This window comes from Somniosus microcephalus, chromosome 1 (assembly GCF_052327205.1).
Source record: "Somniosus microcephalus isolate GS21.2 chromosome 1, FLI_Smic_1.0, whole genome shotgun sequence".
Taxonomy (NCBI): domain Eukaryota; kingdom Metazoa; phylum Chordata; class Chondrichthyes; order Squaliformes; family Somniosidae; genus Somniosus; species Somniosus microcephalus.
In genome coordinates, this window is record NC_140987.1 from 385,679,162 (window position 1) to 385,697,300 (window position 18,139).

The 18,139-nt window shown below is 44.6% G+C and overlaps 2 protein-coding genes across 2 annotated transcripts in view; one reads left to right on the top strand and one right to left on the bottom strand.

Moving 5' to 3' along the window:
* Positions 1 to 9,519, bottom strand: part of LOC147125071 (ecto-NOX disulfide-thiol exchanger 2-like) — a 361,733-nt gene extending 352,214 nt beyond the window's left edge. Inside the window, exon 1 of the mRNA XM_085996910.1 lies at positions 9,360 to 9,519. The gene's annotated coding sequence lies outside the window, so the exon portion shown is untranslated. The remainder of the gene's footprint in view (positions 1 to 9,359) is intronic.
* A 1,938-nt stretch (positions 9,520 to 11,457) lies between these two features.
* Positions 11,458 to 18,139, top strand: part of LOC147125073 (ATP-binding cassette sub-family C member 5-like) — a 243,980-nt gene continuing 237,298 nt past the window's right edge. The window contains exon 1 of the mRNA XM_085997000.1: positions 11,458 to 12,137. Coding sequence (XP_085853126.1) covers positions 12,096 to 12,137 — 42 coding nt within the window. The 5' untranslated portion in view covers positions 11,458 to 12,095. The remainder of the gene's footprint in view (positions 12,138 to 18,139) is intronic.

Below are 18,139 nucleotides of genomic sequence, written 5' to 3' on the forward strand. Positions count from 1 at the left end.
CTCTAATCTCTATTAGGCATTGCATATGTCCTTTGTGTACCCGCCCAGGGCCACTCAAACCAGATGAAATCCCTCGCCCTTCACACTCTGTTTCACAGCAAAGAGCCTCACTGCCTAGAGTAAGCCACGTTTCTGACACTATGAAGCTAAAACTCCAGGCTCGTGCTAGTTGGCGAACTGAAGCGATTGTTTTAAAACCAACAATAACAAGCAGCAGGAACCTTGAAATTGGTTTTGTTCTTGTATCTGTGTAGTAGGAAGCTTAGACTCACGACGAGTTGTAAGGAAAAATAAGTCAGCTTTTTCGTAAAAGAGGCGGGTAAGGTCGAGTAGACTCCAATAGCCATAAGTTTTTCACATGAATGTATCTAGAGCTATTCTGGTAACATACTCAAGTGTTATTTCGAAGTAGGAGCACATTGGCCCCAGATTTTCCTGTAACGGTGAGATCACCAACATACACTGCAAATTACGCCGTCAACACGCCAATCTCCCTGTTGATAACTTACTTCATATTTTCCCGCATTTCTAATTGGAATAGGCCGCAGCGGACATAGCGAATCAGAAGTGGCATAGCCAATGTACTGATAGAGCCACTAACTGCGAGTTCTTTGTACGGTGGTAATTGACGTGCTGAACTCAACAACCATGCTACATTACTACCGCCTGGTTCTAACTTAGATTCTGATGTAAACTACATTTCTGCACGTGAAATTTTATGTTGGAGCGGGGCGTGCCCCGTGAGTTGGATTTTTTCCTCATCCTTAAATTCGAAAAAAATTTGCGTCGCAAACTGCTGAAAGTGTGAGCTGATAACGGGGAATCTGGGACCTTAGTGAACGACGGGGCCAACAGTCTAGCTCCTTAACCAATTACATTTAAGGATTAAACATGGCATGCAATAGACAAAATTCTGTTTTAAAATCAAAATAAGTAAACCAAAGAAGCTACACATCCAAATCAACATGTAAGTTTTGCTGTCCAGAACAACCTTCTCATTATTAGCATTTCAAAGTCTTGATTTATTAAAGGTTCGGGCTTCATGGGGTTGTAAATACCATGGGGGGGAAATTCAGTTGGTAGTGCCACCCGTTAGCACCTTAAGAGGGCGCTAAGTGGGGCGCAAACCAACTAGCGCCCGGGCGCGGCGATATCTACGCCTCTCGCGAAATTGGACATTTTGCGGCGGCGCTAAACAATACCGCCCAATCTCCTGCGCACGCAGATTTTGACGTCATTTGAGAGTGCAATGCCCTTGGGGCGCCCCGGACTGGAAATTCAGTGGTGCCCCCCCTCCTTTCCGCCTGGCGCGACCAACGACAGGTTGACTGGAACGCTTCCCAGTCGCTGTGGGGCTGGGGGGGGTGCTATTTAAAGGGGGCCTCTTCCTGGCTTTTGTGTGGTAGCCATTTTTGCACCACTCGTTCTGAGAGAGAGAGAGATTTGGAGAGAGACAAAGAGAGACTTCTGCATTGAGTCAACGCTGTCTGAGGTAGTTTTGGCTTCTGACCAGAACTTTGCAGGTACTTTGCTTTTTGACTGTCATAGCTTTGATTGCCCAGATACTATGGGGCTGCAATGGATGGGAACGTCGTACTTCTCCATCACATTCAGAGGGCACAGAGACGCAGAGAGAGAGTGGCAATCATGGCCAGACAGGGCAGGGCCAACAGACGTCGGTACAGGAGACCTTACCCTTCCAGGGTTTTTTGTCAACAGTTCTCGTACATTAACATGTCTGAGGAGCAGTGTTTGCGAAGGCTGCGATTCATCAAGGAGGTGGTCACTGAGCTCTGCCACCTGCTTCAGCCAGATCTGCAGCCTCAACTGAGGAGCAGGACGTCTCTGTCGGTGGCAGTGAAGATAACAGTAGCTCTCAACTTTTATGCCACCGGCTCCTTTCAATCCGCTACTGGGGACATCGCCAATATCTCCCAGTTCGCGGTGCATTGCTGCATCCATCAGGTCACAAATGCCCTCTTTAAAAGGAGATGAGAGTACATCTCTTTCCCCATGACCCCGGACAAGCAGCAAGAATGCGCAACGGGCTTTGCGATGATAGCGGGCTTCCCCATGGTGCAGGGCGCCATTGACTGCACGCATGTGGCTTTGCGGGCACCACAAGAGAATGCCGAGGATTTCCGCAACCGAAAGGGCTTCCATTCCTTAAACGTCCAGTTGGTCTGTGACCACAGACTGCTGATACTCGCTGTCAATGCCCACTTTCCAGGCAGCAGCCACGATGCCTTCATCCTACGCCAGACTTCTGTGGCAGACCTTTTCGAGGCACCGCTTCACCCAGGAGGTTGGCTTCTCAGGGACAAGGGATGTCCTGTGTGCACCTGGCTGATGACCCCGCTCCGTTCGCCCAGCACCCCTGCTGAGCTACGCTACAACGAGAGCCATCAAGCTACCAGGAACATCATTGAGCACACAATCGGCATGCTCAAGCAATGGTTCCACTGTCTGGACCATTCTGGAGGAGCCCTGCAGTACTCGCCTGAGCGAGTCTCCCACTTCGTTGTTGTGTGCTGCATGCTGCATAACCTAGCAATCCTCAGGACCCAGCCAATGCCACCAGACATTGGAGCACCAACAGAGGAGGAGGAGGAGGATGAGGAGGATGGTCATCAGCAGCACCAAGGCGGGAGGGAGGCACAAAGTGCAAGGGCCATCTGTCAAAGGCTCATAGCAAGTCGGTTCTAGGCCCCCTCTGAGGGAATGGCTTCTGCCATTCAAACAACCTGAATGAAACCATCCCGCAACCCCTAAGCCGGTCAAGGCAACAATGAGTGCAAAGACCAAACATGCACATTTTGAATACTGACACTTCTTTATTTCCCAAAAACTGTGTCTCATTTCCGCATGACAAAGTAATAGAAAGAAACACCAAAAAAAAGTCATTCACATAACTGGCTCTCACAACCTGGAGACAATGTCCAAAACAGTAACAAAAATTTCACCACGACCCTCGGCCTTCAACAAAACAATGAAATACATTTTGCGACACCTCCTACTTTTTGCCCTTCGAGGGTGATCTGCCTCCCTTGCGAAATTGCCCCCTTCCTACCCTGCAGCTCCTCAGTAATGGGACCCCAGTGGCTGCAGCAAGGCTGGGGGAAGGCTGCTGAGTGTCAGAAACTGAGACTGCAGATGCCCTTGAGGGACGGCCTGGACCAGCTCTGGGCCTGGAGGGCCCGGCTGCTGACTGCTCCAACTCTGCATAGGCGGCAGCAGTCTGTCCTACAGGTGGTGGCAGCTGCAGTGGAGAAGTGACAGTGTTGGCAGCAGGAATGCTGTCATCTTGAGCGAGGACAGCAACTCCCTGCTCGACCGACACACTGGCACTCCGACGGGGCAGCACCTCAGCATGCGGAGCAATCTGCTGGAGCACAGATTGTTGGCCTGCTGTGGCGCGGTGAGAGCCCCAAGGAAATCTGCCCGATCCAGTGAGGGTGGCAGCAGTCAGTGCTCGCATGACCTCAATCTGTGTCTGCATGAGACCAGTCACTGACTGCATTGCAGCACTTAGCATTTGTGTGGCAGCCGCCTGTGCTCCAGCGAAGTGCTCCACACTCCTTGCCAGTGATTCAATGGATTCGGGCATCCTTGCCACTGCAGCCATGAGCTCAGTGTGCCTTTGCTCCGCCTGGGCGCTCATTTCAGCAAGGACCTGCTCCTCATCTGCATTCAGTGCAGCAGGACTCGAGGCCACACTTGCCGTCCGGGGAGAAGGCCCCCGAGCTTCCCTAACCCCCTCGCGTTGCTGCAGCCCGCTGGGTCCTGGAGCTTCACCCTCATCAGACCATTCCCCCCCACTCCCCTCCAGGGAAGTCGTGTCCCCAGTATGGGCATGGGCTGCCTCGGCAGAGGGTTGCGCTGATGGTCCGGCTTCCTCTTCCTCCTCGCCTTCACCTTCACTCCCAATGGCAGCATGAGGGCCCATCTCCTCACCTGGTGAATCACCATCTGAAAGCAGGGAGGTACAAGAGTGGCTTTAGCGTGAGGACAGGGCGGCAGCAAGGGAGACATGAGTGCAGCGATGTACTGATTTGGATTGAAAGTGTCAAAGGCTGCTGTTGTGAGGAACAAGTGGAAGGAGAGAGGACAAAAAGGTGCTGGCCAGAACGGGGTCGGCGACTCCAGTGGCAACGGGACCAAGCATCCGGCTTGCCACAATCCTGTGGATGCGCTGCTCAAGATCGCTGAGGGCTTGAAGGTGAGGCCGCCCTCCACCGGTCCGTTGCTGCTGTCTCCTATTATGAGCCAGCTTGACTGCAAGAAAAAGGACAGCGTCTGAGCAAATATGCAGCCATGATCTTGCCTGAAATGCCTCCCATGGTTGAATAGCCCTTACTCTATGCAGCCATGATCTTGCCTGAAATGCCTCCCATGGTTGAATAGCCCTTACTGTATGCAAAGAGTGGAATGTGCATGTGTGTTTCATGAAAGGGCCATAGGTGTTGGATGAGTGCTGGGCATTGGGGCTTTCAAGACCCCCTGGCCATAAAGTGAGGTGGAGATGGAGGGATGAGGAGGTTTTGAAAAAAGACACTCACCCTGACGACCCGAGTGAAGTCGCTGAACTTTTTCCTGCATTGCACAGGGGTCCTAGGCACCATGCTGCTTGAGGTCACTCTGTGAGCCACCTCCCTCCACGCTTTTCTGTATTCACTTGGCAAAGGCCTCCTGCCACTCTCTGGGTACAGTAGAGATCTTCTGCGCTCCACCGCACCAACCAAAGCCTCCAAGGCACGCTCGCTGAAGCGCTGTGCTCGCTCCCTGGCCCTCTCCATAGCCCCTGGCTGGAAGATTTCGCCACAGGTCTGTCCAGGCCGAGATTCAAGGCTCCAGTGAGCAGGGCATAGCTGAAGAGCAAGATCGACCCTCCCCTTTAAGAACTGACTGGCGCCAGTGTGTCTGTGTTCAGTCGCTAACTGACAGCACCTCCGCTGCACCCGCCCTCTGAGGTAGCACCTCGCTCCTTGGGCTTAGCGCCTTAAGAGAGTTGTGTAGCGCCTGATTTAGCGTTCCGATCACCTCCAGGGGCGAGAAAGGCGAATTTTGCAGCCGGCGGCGATAATTTGTGCCGGGCGCTAAACTTTGCGCCCAGCCGATATTCGCGCCTCAAAATGGGCGATACCAAATTTCACCCCCCATGTCCTGATTAACAAACACATTAAATACATGATTTAAATCCGAAATAACAACAGAAAACGCTGGAAAAACTCAGCAGGTCAGGCAGCATCCGTGGAGAGAAAATAGAGTCAACGTTTCAGGTCAAAGACCTTTCATCAGCGCAATTCACATTTCATCTAGAGCCATCCTTTTTTTCCTTAACTTGTCCCATTACCACCTCCTCTTGCCTTGAATATCTCTTAATGTCTCTTAATCTCTCCTGCTTTCTATCCTATCACTAACCTTCCCTTTTGTTCTTTCATCCCCTCCCCCTTTTTCCAGCCCCTAAACTTGCTTTCCATTTCCTGCCTTTTTTCCAGTTCTGACAAAAGGTCTTCGACCTGAAACGTTAACTCTGTTTCTCTCTCCTTGGATGCTGCCTGGCCTGCTGAGTTTTTCCAGCATTTTCTGTTATTATTTCGGATTTCCAGCATCCGCAGTATTTTGCTATTGATTTAAATGCAATCTGTGAATGCATTATAAAGTCAATGGCCCAGAAGTTGCTGGAAAAATAACAAATTAACGGCACATGCCATTATTAGTTCTCAAAAAATCCAGCAATTTGTGGCGAAGAAGAGATCACCACGAGTTCCGATTCTCCACAAATTGTTGGGCGATTTGTGCAACTCCGCCATTAGCCTCATCAAAACAGAAAAGATAGCAACCTCGCCGTGAGCCTCTCCATTGAAATTAATTGCATGTCATGAAATTGCTCAATTTGCGCCAAAAATACGAATGAATCTTGCCGCTGCCATTTAGAGCTGCTAATTCATTTTGTAATGACCCTGTTAATGACGTGATTTATGGTCTTGACATGAAACTCAACCTTGGTGGGCCAGAAAGGGAACAAATGAAGCTGTGGAGTTTCACTCCAGCAGGTAGTGAATTGTTCCTAAAGGTTTTTTAAACTTTTTAAAAATCTATCTTGGCAGTATTGTTGTGCCAGTCTTGCCATCCACACTCCTGTTAGTGTCAGAAGGCAATAATTTTCAGGATCCAAAGCATTTTGACACTCAGAAAGGCAAATTAGGTAGAGAATCATTTTGGGATATGAGTAAGAATGTTTGTACATTTCGCACACCTACCCTGCCATTCACTCATTATTAACTTCTCAAGGACCAATACAACAATTCCCAAACACAACTTGGTTACAAAGTCCTCTTCTTCTGATTGTTCTTTTTACTTTTCCTTTGTCATTTTTTCTCTCTCTGTTTATCCACTCTATTTCTTTCCCTATATTTCTCTTTCTGTATCTAATTTGACTCTAATTGACCCTATTTCCTTTTTGTCATTCACTCTGTTTCTTTATCCTTAAATTTCTGTTTAAGGAGATGGACTATTGGGCACAACATTCATGAGGTCACAGATGCAATGTTGATATCGCTGTGCCATTATCAGTTCGCATTTCCAGCAAATTGCGGCACAAATATAGTGTGATCTTAAAGGGTGAGAGAAAAAAGTTCAATTCACGTTGCTCGCCATGAACTGTGCCATTCCAGCCATTTCTGTGCCATTAAATCAAGCCACTGCCAGGCCTCCAGCGCCATTATTTTTCAGTGGCGGTGGAGTGAAAACTGGCTTAAATGCAAGAAAATTGCAATCACCATTGATTTCATGGTGGGGTGGGGGCTGTGATAATTACCTTCCAGCTGTTTTTGTGGCGGGTAATGACAGAGCGACCCGAAAGTCTCAGGAAAATATGGAGTGGCATAAATAATGGTGTAAGTCACTTACTCCATAATTTCTTCTTTCTTTTGTGCCGTTCAAGGGTCCCCACATCTGGGCCATTATTCCAGGATCTTTCAAAGTGCGCCAACAATCCATCCACAATGTACAAACTCGCACAAGTACACCAGATGCTGTCTTAGTTCATATTAAAGCACTATTGGATACTCATAGTAACAATACTTTTGAAATTCAACACTGGAATAATAGTTTAAATAAAATACCCCACAGATCCCCAAATAAATTCTTGTAAAATTAAAGAGTATTTTATTTAATAATAGCTACTTCCCCAATACATTTTTAATATTTTAATGCTCTTGGACCAATATAATATGCAACATTAATATCCATGTAACATGGTGACTGCTCCAACCCCATCTCAAATTGTGAAAAGTGTCACAGTCCAGTAAACAAAATAGGAGCGATTTACTGCCGGGTTTGCTTAGGGTTTGAAGAGCAGATTCATATTGGCTCCTGCAAACCCTGATCTTACTTCTTGGGTTGAAAGGGCTATGGAGCCTGCTGACATTTGTTACAAACTTCTGGTCTGCGCAATATATTTTTTGGGCGTTCCTGGTCATTGGTCACTCCCTTAAGCAGATCTCTCATCCCCTGTGAACTGGAGGGTATCTTTACTACCCAATATCTAATTAAACTATAGCATGACCCAGAGACTGTAAAATGACCCTACATTATGTGTATTAGATGCTGTGATATCACATTTGCCCCCCACTTGCGTTTCTCCCATCTTGCAGAAGACGGATTAAAAAGCACTCTGAGACAAGGCCAATTGTAAACCAACAAACTGGTTTATTGCATGAAATACATGAATCAACAGAGTACTGTTTTCACAGCGAAATTTACTTTTTTCCTATTGTTTCTTGTAATGAGAAATATTAAATTACACAAAATTGCATTTTGATATGAGACTGTCTTACTTTAGAAGTCAGCATCACTGAATTGACTCGCACTAACTTTAGTAAAAGAGCCATCTCTCCCTCTTGGACTGTTCCTGACCCAAAATCTGTGCTGGACTTTCATTTTTCCCAGAGAGAGGAAACCAAAAACTTAGCATCTGCCCGGCCCCTGGCTTTCATTAAGGATTGGTTCACTGAACTGAAAAATCAAATACTACCATCTCAAATGAGGAACCTTCCCCCCACCTTGGTATGGGAGCCATGGCACCTACATTGCCTGTTTAGCTAGGCCTCCGGTTGTATTCAATGAATGAAACCCATTCAATATTATAGGTGCAAACCTCTCAAGAATGTATTAACAGCCACCCCCTGCCCCATTGCCTCAAGTTAATCTGATTTGTGAAAAACACAATTCTGAGACAACTGGTATTCCAGCTAATTGCCCTAAACAGCATCCCAATAGCTTGTGTGTTACTAGAAGTTAACACCGAATGAACCAAAATTAATTTCATAGCAACGTCATATTATAAATGAACCCCAAACTACCTCCAGGCCAAATAGGTACAAAATCTCGATGTGACATTGTGATTGTAACATTGTATGTACACAATGACGTATCACACAGTTAGTAAAATTTCTAAGCAATTATAAAAATCAGTATTATCCCAGGAGGAACAACCAATTCTACAAAGCTTTTCCCTTCAATTTCCATTTTTCACGCTTTCCTAGCAAACTTCCAGCCATACCTTTCCTCTACTCTGCGCTTCTGAACCCAAACTGCAGCAAATTGAATTTACATTATGGTTTGTGATCTGGCACAGGGAGTTTCACTTCTGGTTCTGAAGTTTAATATGATCTAGTAATGCTACTGCAACCACTTTGCTGCGATACTAAAGATAGTGTGTAAATGCATCCTTGCACTTTGACGAGAATCCCTGTGTGCTTGAGCCTGTATTAATTTTGTCTATTACATTCCATGTTTAAATAGAAGCACAACATCATAGTACTTTACAGCATAGAAGGAAATTATTCAGTCCATCATGCTATGCTGGATCTCTGAAAGAGCTATCCATTTAATCCCATTCCTCTTTTTTTCCCATATCCTTCCCTTTTACATTTTTCTTTTTTCAAAACATTATCCATTTTCCTCTTGAAAGCTATTATAGATGTTTCTTCCACACAGTTCTTAATAGGACATTCCACGCCCCAAACAACCCTTTGTGTCAAAGGTTCTCCTAATCTCGCCTGTGGCTCTTTTAATGATTATCGTAAATTTATGGTCTCCAGTTACCAATTCACCAACAGTGGGAATTGTTTCCCCTATTTACTTTATCGAAACATTTCACATTTTTCAATATCTCTATCAAATCTCCTCTCAATGTTTATTCTAATGAAAAGAGCCCCAATTTCTCTAGTATCTTCTTATAACTAAAGCCAGTTTCCCTGGTACCATCTTAGTAAAAACAAGACAGAACTTGTGACCACAGAATGTCCCAAAGCACTTCACAGCCAATTAATTACTTTTTGAATTGTACTCACTATTATAATTTGTGCACAGCAAGGTCCCTCAAACAGCAACGATTTAAATGACCAATTAAACTGTTCCAGTGGTGTTTCTTGAGGGATAAATGTTGGTCAGCGTACCAAGAGAATTTCCCTTCTCTTCTTTGAATGGTGCCATGGGGTCTTTTATATCTACCTGAGAAGACAGACATAACCTCGGTTTAATATCTAATCCAAAAGACAGCATCTCCTCAGTACTGCACTGAAGTATCAGCCAAGATTATGTGCTCAAGTCTTAGAGTGGTACTTGTAACCATGACCTTCTGACTCAGAGGTAAAGGTGTTACCAATGAGCCAAAGCTGAAACCAATCATTCCTATACCCATTCCATGGCCTTACCATCCTTTCTAAAGTAGGCCACCCAAAACTGCACATAGTATTCTCACTGCAGCCTAACCAATGATTTATATAAGTTTAGCATTACCTCTTTGATTTTGTACTCTATGTCCCTATTTATAAAACTTAGGATCCAATATGCTTTTATGGCTTTATAAATTTGTTCCCCCAATTTTAAAGATCTTTATCTGAACTCTGGAGTCTCTCTGCTCATCCACTTAGTTTATAGTTTTACCATTTAGTGTATATGTCCTGTCCTTATATAAGAACAAAGAATTAGGAGCAGGAGTAGGCCATATGGCCCCTCGAGACTGCTCCCCCATTCAATAAGATCATGGCTGATCTTCGACCTCAACTCCACTTTCCTGCCCTATCTCCATATCCCTTGATTCCTCTAGAATCCAAAATCTATCTATCTCAGCCTTGAATATACTCAATGACTGAGCATCCACAGCCCTTTGGGGCAGAGAATTCCAAAGATTCACAACCCTCTGAGTGAAGAAATCTCTCCTCATCTCGGTCTTAAAAGGCTGACCCCTTATCCTGAGACTATGCCCCCTAGTTCTAGACTCTCCAGCCAGGGGAAACAATCTCTCAGCATCTAGCCTGTCAATCCCCCTCAGAATCTTATATGTTTCAATGAGATCACCTCTCATTCTTCTAAACTCCAGAGGGTATAGGCCCAATCCACTCAATCGATCCTCATAGGACAACCCTCTCATCCCAGGAATCAATCTAGTGAACCTTCCTTGCACCTCTAAGGCAAGTATATCCTTGCTTAGATAAGAATAGCAAAACTGTGCACAGCACTCCAGGTGTGGTCTCACCAAGGCCCTGTACAATTGTAGTAAGACTTCCTTACTCTTGTACTCCAACCCCCTTGCAATAAAGGCCAACATGCCATTTTCCTTCCTAATTGCTTGCTGTATCTGCATGCTAACTCTGTGTTTCCTGTATGAGAACACCTAAATCTCTCTGAACACCACCATTTAATAGTTTCTCACCATTTAAAAAATATTCTGTTTTTCTATTCTTCATACCAAAGTGAATAACCCCACATTTCCCCATATTATGCTCCATCTGCCACCTTATTGCCCACTTACTTAACTTGTCTATAACCCTTTGCAGGCTCTTTGTGTCCTCCTCACAGCTTACTTTTCCACCTAGTTTTGTATCGTCAGCAAACCTGGATACATTGCACTCGGCCCCTCCTTCCGCGACCGGTGGGCGCCGCGGGGACTGGAGTGCATCATCACCCCGGCCAATTAAATTTTAATTTAATTTGTTAAGGTTACTTTAAGGTTTTATTAATTTACAGACCAATTGTTTAAACACCCAACACAAAAGAGTACACTTGGTCCCTTCATTTCCAAAATGTATGCCCTCACATTTCTCCACATCAAATTTCACCGAATACCTATTTGCCTAATCTAGGGTAGTCGGATCCAATTGAATCTACTTCTCTAACGGAAACACTGCCACATGTGTAGTTCTATGCACTTGTGTTTGATGATGGCCCACGTGCCTAGTCTATACTGTAAATATAGCACAATTACTACAACAGCTATGCTGTGATTAGTGTGTTTATCCAGTTTCTTTTTCACTATCAGTCACGTTTTAATCACTCTTATATGTGTTTATAGCATAGGGATTTACAACTCCTTGTGAAGTGCTATGACCATTTTAGTGACTTGCATTATGTAATCACTAATATTCACATGTATTCGCCCTGTATGGGTGGTTATCACTTATTACATATTTTAATGGGATTGTGACTCAGTCCTGTATGGAATTAATTGTCTTATATTGTAATATTCTGACCTGTTCTAATTCCTCATATAGTTAAATTGTCCCATTATTGACTGTGATTTCGGTATAATTGTTGTCCCAGCGTCGACTGTGGTGATGTGAATGTAACTGTTGGATCATCACTGACTTTTGTGACTTCTATGATGACCTTATCCCATCACAGAATGCTCTATTGTAATTGTCTTATATAGTTATGTTGCCCCATGACTGAACGCTATATTGTAATTTCTACCTATATGTCGTCCAAATTGTGACTGTCCTATTGCGATTCTCCATACATATATTGCTCTACCCCCGATAATTCTGTTATGATTCCCCCGGCACATGTAATCCCTTTGAATCTGATTCCTTTCTCCAATTGCCTGTTGCATTGCGATCTATACTTGTTTATGTTCATGTGACCTTGTTACTAGGGCTGTGAACGTCGCAATGTGATTGGCATTGGTGCCAATGACGACACGACAGAGGGTAGTGTCTGCAGTTCCAGCTGATTCTGATCACATTGTGGGAACACAGGACAACAGATGCGGAGACAGATCTACTTCTACAACAACCACTTAGACTTGCATGGAAAAGGCCGAGGCTTGTTTCAGTCCTGATCCCACGGCTGTAAGTCCACATAAGTAGTTCATAACACTGTAATGATAGCGCTGCCACTTTAAATAGTCTTGGAATTTCAGAAGGTATATTCAACAGCTTCACTGTTGGTCTAGTTCTGTACGGTCATGTAGAGACCAACACTAGCCTTAACTCGGTTTAACTATTGAGCGCATGATTATCTGAGTCATTTATTATTGGCGTGCTATCTTATAATCGCAACATAACAGCAACACTTTAGTAACTAAATTTCAAATAAAGGCGGAAGATCTTGGAGCTTTTAAAAATCGATGCACAGATCGCCCTGAATTGTTCTGTGAGGTTGTGTTTTCCTCTCCCCACTTTCTTATTTTCACGCGAAGAACGCTTTTTGAGAGTTTTTTTTTTGATGTTTACAATTTGTACCTCTGTCATCAATTCACATGTTTTTTTGTAAACAGCCACTTCACCTACGAACACTAAAAAGGACGTTAAAATCACGCTGAACATAAAGGTCTTCCTTAGCAGTGTCAGGAGCGTTTTGTGATGTGACTGAGGGAGTCCCCTCAATAAATGGGTCTTTATTCACAGGGCAAACGCCATAAAGGCAAGCGAATGTCTGCAGCACTCGCCCGCCCCCACTGCATTTTTTGTGTCGACACGGTAGATTAGATCTTTTTATTATTTTGTTAGTTATTTTTTTCACAGGTGCCAATCGTGAACTTGCACACGATTATTTCATTTTAAAATGTGAAACCAAATTACATCCCATCAATCCCAAAACAAAAAATCGTGTTTTCATGGTCCTGCACACAGTTAAACTCTACAATGTATTTATTGACAGCAAGGCAACGATAAAGATTATCCGGCTCCATCATAGTCTCAGTGTTTGGTACCAGTGTTCCACTTGCAATCAAGTGGGATTTAATGTAGTTTTAGAGTAAGTTATTCTAAGTGGGTGCCGGGCACCAGGGCATTTATGTAGATATTTATGGATTTTCAGAAGACATTCCATAAGATTCCTCACAAAAAAGGTTATTAAACAAAATTAGCTCTCATGGAATTGGGTGTAATATACTAGCATGGACTGAGGATTGGTTAACGGACTGAAAACAGAGAGTAGGAATCAGAGGGTCATTTTCAGGCTGTAACTCGTGGGGTTACTGCAAGGATCAGTGCTTGGGCCTCAACTATTCACAATCTACATCAATGATTTGGATGAGGGGACCAAATGTAATATATCCAAGTTTGCTGATGATACAAAGCTGGGTGGGAATGCAAGTTGTGAGGATGCAAGGAGGCTTCAAGGGGATATAGACAGGCTAAGTGAGTGGGCAAGAACATGGCAAATGGAATATAATGTGAAGAAATGTGAAGTTATCCACTTTGGTAGAAAAAACAGAAGAGCAGAGTATTTTTAAAATGGTGATAGATTGGGAAATGTTTGTGTTCAGAGGGACCTGGGTGTCCTTGTACAAGAACCACTGAAAGTTAATATGCAGGTACAGCAAGCAATTAGGAAAGCAAATATGGTGTATTGGCCTTTATTACAAGAGGATTTGAGTATAAGAGTAAAGATGTCTTACTACAATTGTATAGGGCCCTGGTGAGACCACACCTGGAGTATTATGTACAGTTTTGGTCTCCTTACTTAAGGAAGGATATACTTGTCAGAGGGAGTGCAACAAAGGTTCACCAAACTGGTTCCTGGGATGGGGGGATTGTCCTATGAGGAGAGATTGAGTAGACTAAGCCTATATTTTCTAGTGTTGAGAAGAATGAGAGGTGATCTCATTGAAACATACAAAATTCTTACAGGACTTGGCAGGGTAGATGCAGGGAGGATGTTTCCCCTGGCTGGGGAGTCTAGAACCAGGGGTCACAGTCTCAGAATAAGGGGTCGGCCATTTAGGACTGAGATGAGAAGAAATTTCTTCACTCAGTGGGTGGTGAATCTTTGGAATTTTCTACCCCAGAGAGCTGTGGAGGCTCCGTCATTGAGTATATTCAAGACAGAGATCGATAGATTTTTGACTATTAAGGGAATCAAGGGATATGGGGATAGTGCAGGAAAGTGGAGATGAGGTCGAAGATCAGCCATGACATTCACCTTGAGAAGAAAAGTAAGAAAACTGGATGACCTTGTTCCTGCCTATTTATAACCATGGCAGAGACTGTGTAGGAATGTTTAAGGAGCTAAGGGCTGGATTTTCTAAGCCCCAAGGAGGCAGGCATGGAGGCGGGACAGCCAGTAAATTCGGAGAAAGTGGGGGCGGATGGCGAACCCACCCCGATCCCGCCTCCATGCCCTTTTGCCAGGAGGCGGGAAGATGTGCTGCTTCGGGTCCCGTCTCCTGGAGGCGGGAAAGGCATTTAATCCTTTTTAAAAAGGATTAGTGCCATTTTACCTTCACAGGTGAAGGCTTCCCGACCTCAGAACCCCGCCTGGTTGGAAGAGACGTGGAGGAGGTCTGCGGCGGTCGGAGGCACCTGGAAGTAAGATGTAGAGGTGAGTGATGGGTGCAAGTGTGGAGTGGTAAGTATGCAAGGCGAGTGATAAGTTAAAAAAAATTGTTTACTTACCTTGTTTTCTTCCTACAGCCTTCAGCCATGCTGGATCGGGAGAGCTGACATCCTCCTTGTCGATTTCACAGACTGGCTGTTGGAACCTCTGAACCAACAGCCATGTGAAATTTAAAAAGTTGAAAGGTTTGATGAGTCCTGAACACAAGGTCTCATCAAACTACAGAGAATGTCAGTGTTTGACAGCTTCACAGAGCTGACATTTCTTCTTTCAAGAAGCCTTGACAGATAGCACATCTGACATTGACATGCTTTGTCAGTGACTTCTTCCCTAATTGGCCTGCTGAGCCCGCAGGGCGGGCTTAACAAGCTCAATCAGGGGAAAATCCCTCTGGTTGTTCAGGCGAGGATGGAGGTGGGACATTGACACAACAAGCAGCAGTCCCGCCTTCAACTTGTCTCCATTCACAAAATCCAGCCCTAAGAGTTTAAGAATCTGTGTTTAAGAATTTGAGGTGGTAAGCCCCAAAATCTGAGCAGCAGTCTGGTGAGAGCCATGTACACTTTTTACTGTCAATAACTTGGATTTATGTAGCATTTTTAATGTAATATAGCAAGGCACTTCACAAAGTGAGACACTGGGAAATAAACATAGAAAACATAGAAGATAGGAGCAGGAGTAGGCCATTCGGCCCCTTGAGGCTGCTCCGCCATTCAATGAGATCATGGCGGATCATCCAAACTCAGTACCCTGTCCCTGCCTTCTCCCCATATCCCTTGATCCCTTTAGCCTTAAGAAATATATCTAACTCCTTCTTGAATATATTTAATGAATTGGCCTCAACTGTCTTCTGTGGTAGAGAATTCCACAGGTTCACCACTCTCTGGGTGAAGAAATTCCTCCTCATCTCTGTCCGAAATGGCTTACCCCTTATCCTTAGACTGTGACCCCTGGTTCTGGACTCCCCCGCTATCAGGAACATCCTTCCTGCATCTAGTCTGTCTAGTCCTGTTAGAATTTTATAAGTTTCAGTGAGATCCCCTCTCATTCTTCTAAACTCCAGCGAGTATAAGCCCAATCAACCCAATCTCTACTTATACGTCATTACTGCCATCCCAGGTATCTGTCTGGTGAATCTTCGCTGCACTCCCTCGATGGCAAGAACATCCTTCCTCAGATAAGGCGACCAAAACTGCACACAATACTCAAGGTGTGGTCTCACCAAGGCCCTGTACAACTGCAGCAAGACATCCTTGTTGCTGTATTCGAACCCTCTCGCTACGAAGGCCAACATACCATTTGCCTTCTCAACCGCCTGCTGCACCTGCATGCTAACCTTTAGTGACTGGACACCCAGGTCTCTTTGCACTTCCCCTTCTCCCAATCTATTGCCGTTCAGGTAATAATCTGCCTTCCTGTTTTTGCCACCAAAGTGGATAACCTCGCAATTATCCACATTATACTGCATCTGCCATGCATCTGCCCAATACACCACATCCACTGGTTCTCCCTTATCTATTCTACCAGTTACATCCTCAAAAAATTCCAGTAGATTAGTCAAGCATGATTTACCTTTTGTAAATCCATGTTGACTTTGTCCAATCCTGTCACTGTTTTCCAAGTGCTCTGCTATTACATCTTTTATAATGGACTCTAGCATTTTCCCCACTACCGATGTCATGCTTACTGGTCTGTAATTCCCCATTTTCTCTCTACCACCTTTTTTGAACAGTGGGGTAACATTAGCTACCCTCCAATCCATGGGAACTGTTCCAGAGTCTATCGAATTTTGGAAGATGACCAGCAATGCATCTACTATTTCTAGGGCCACTTCCTTAAGTACCCTAGGATGTAGATTATCAGGCCCTGGGGATTTATCGGCCTTCAATTGCCTAACACCATTTCCCTACAAATACTGATTTCTTTCAGTTCCTCCCTCTCATTAGACCCTATGTTCCCCGACATCTCTGGGAGGTTATTTGTGTCCTCCTTTGTGAAGACAGAACCAAAGTATGTATTTAATTGGTCTGCCATTCCTTTGTTCCCCATTATAAATTCCCCTGATTCTGACTGCAAGGGACCTATGCTTGACTTCACCAATCTTTTTCTCTTCACATATCTATAGAAGCTTTTACAGTCAGTTTTTATGTTCCCTGCAAGCTTACTCTCATACTCTATTTTCCCCCTCTTAATTAATCCCTTTGTCCTCCTTTACTGAATCCTAAACTGCTCCCAATCCTCAGGCTTACTGCTTTTTCTGGCCAATTTATATGTCCTCTCCTTGGATCTTATGCTATCGCTAATTTCCCTTGTTAGCTACGGTTGAGTCACCTTTTTTGTTTTATTTTTATGCCAAACTGGGATGAACAAATTCTGTAGTTCATCCATGCGATCTTTAAATGTTTGCCATTGCCTATCCACCGTCAACCCTTTGAGTAACATTCCCCAATCAATCCTACCCAACTCGCGCCTCATACCATCGTAGCTTCCTTTATTTAAATTGAAGACCCTAATCTCTGAGTCAACTACTTCACTCTCCATCTTAATGAAGAGTTCTATCATATTGTGATCGCTCCGCCCCAAGGGGCCTCGCACCACAAGATTGCTAATTATTCCTTTCTCATTACATAATACCCAGTCTAAGATGGCCTGATCTCTAGTTGGTTCCTCGACATGTTGATCCAGGAAACCATCCCATATACACGCCAGAAATTCCTCCTCCACAGTATTGTTACCAATTTGGTTAGCCCAATCTATATGTAGATTAAAGTCACCCATGATAACTGCTGTGCCCTTATTGCACGGGTCTCTAATTTCCCATTTAATGCCATCCCCAACCTCCGCATTGCTGTTTCGGAGTCTGTATACAACTCCCACTAACGTTTTCTGCCCCTTGGTATTTCTCAGCTCTACCCATACAGAATCCACATCAGAGCTAATATCCTTCCTTACAATTCTGTTAATCTCCTCTTTAACCAGCAATGCTACCCCACGTCCTTTTCGCCTGTCTTTCCTGAATATTGAATACCTTTGGATGTTGAGTTCCCAGCTTTGGTCACCCTGGAGCCATGTTTCCGTAATCCCAATCATATTATATACGTTTACATCTATTTGCGCAGCTAATTCATCCACCTTATTATGAATGCTCCTCGCAATAAGACGCAAAGCCTTCAGGCTTGTTTTTTTTTTTTAACACTCTTAGACCTTTTAGAATTATTATTTACTGTGGCCATGTTTGATTTAAACCCTTGATTTCTCTGACGGCCACTTTTGCTTTTCTCCTTCCTGTCTTTTGCTTCTATCCTTGTTTCCCTTTCCTCTGTCTCCCTGCACAGGTTCCCAACCCCCTGCCATTTTAGATTAAACCCTCCCCCACAGCACTAGCAAACACTCCCCCTAGGACATCAGTCCCAGTCCTGCCCAGGTGCAAACCGTTCAGTTTGTACTGGTCCCACCTCCCCCAGAACCGGTTCCAATGTCCCAGGAATTTGAATCCCTCCCCCTTGCACCA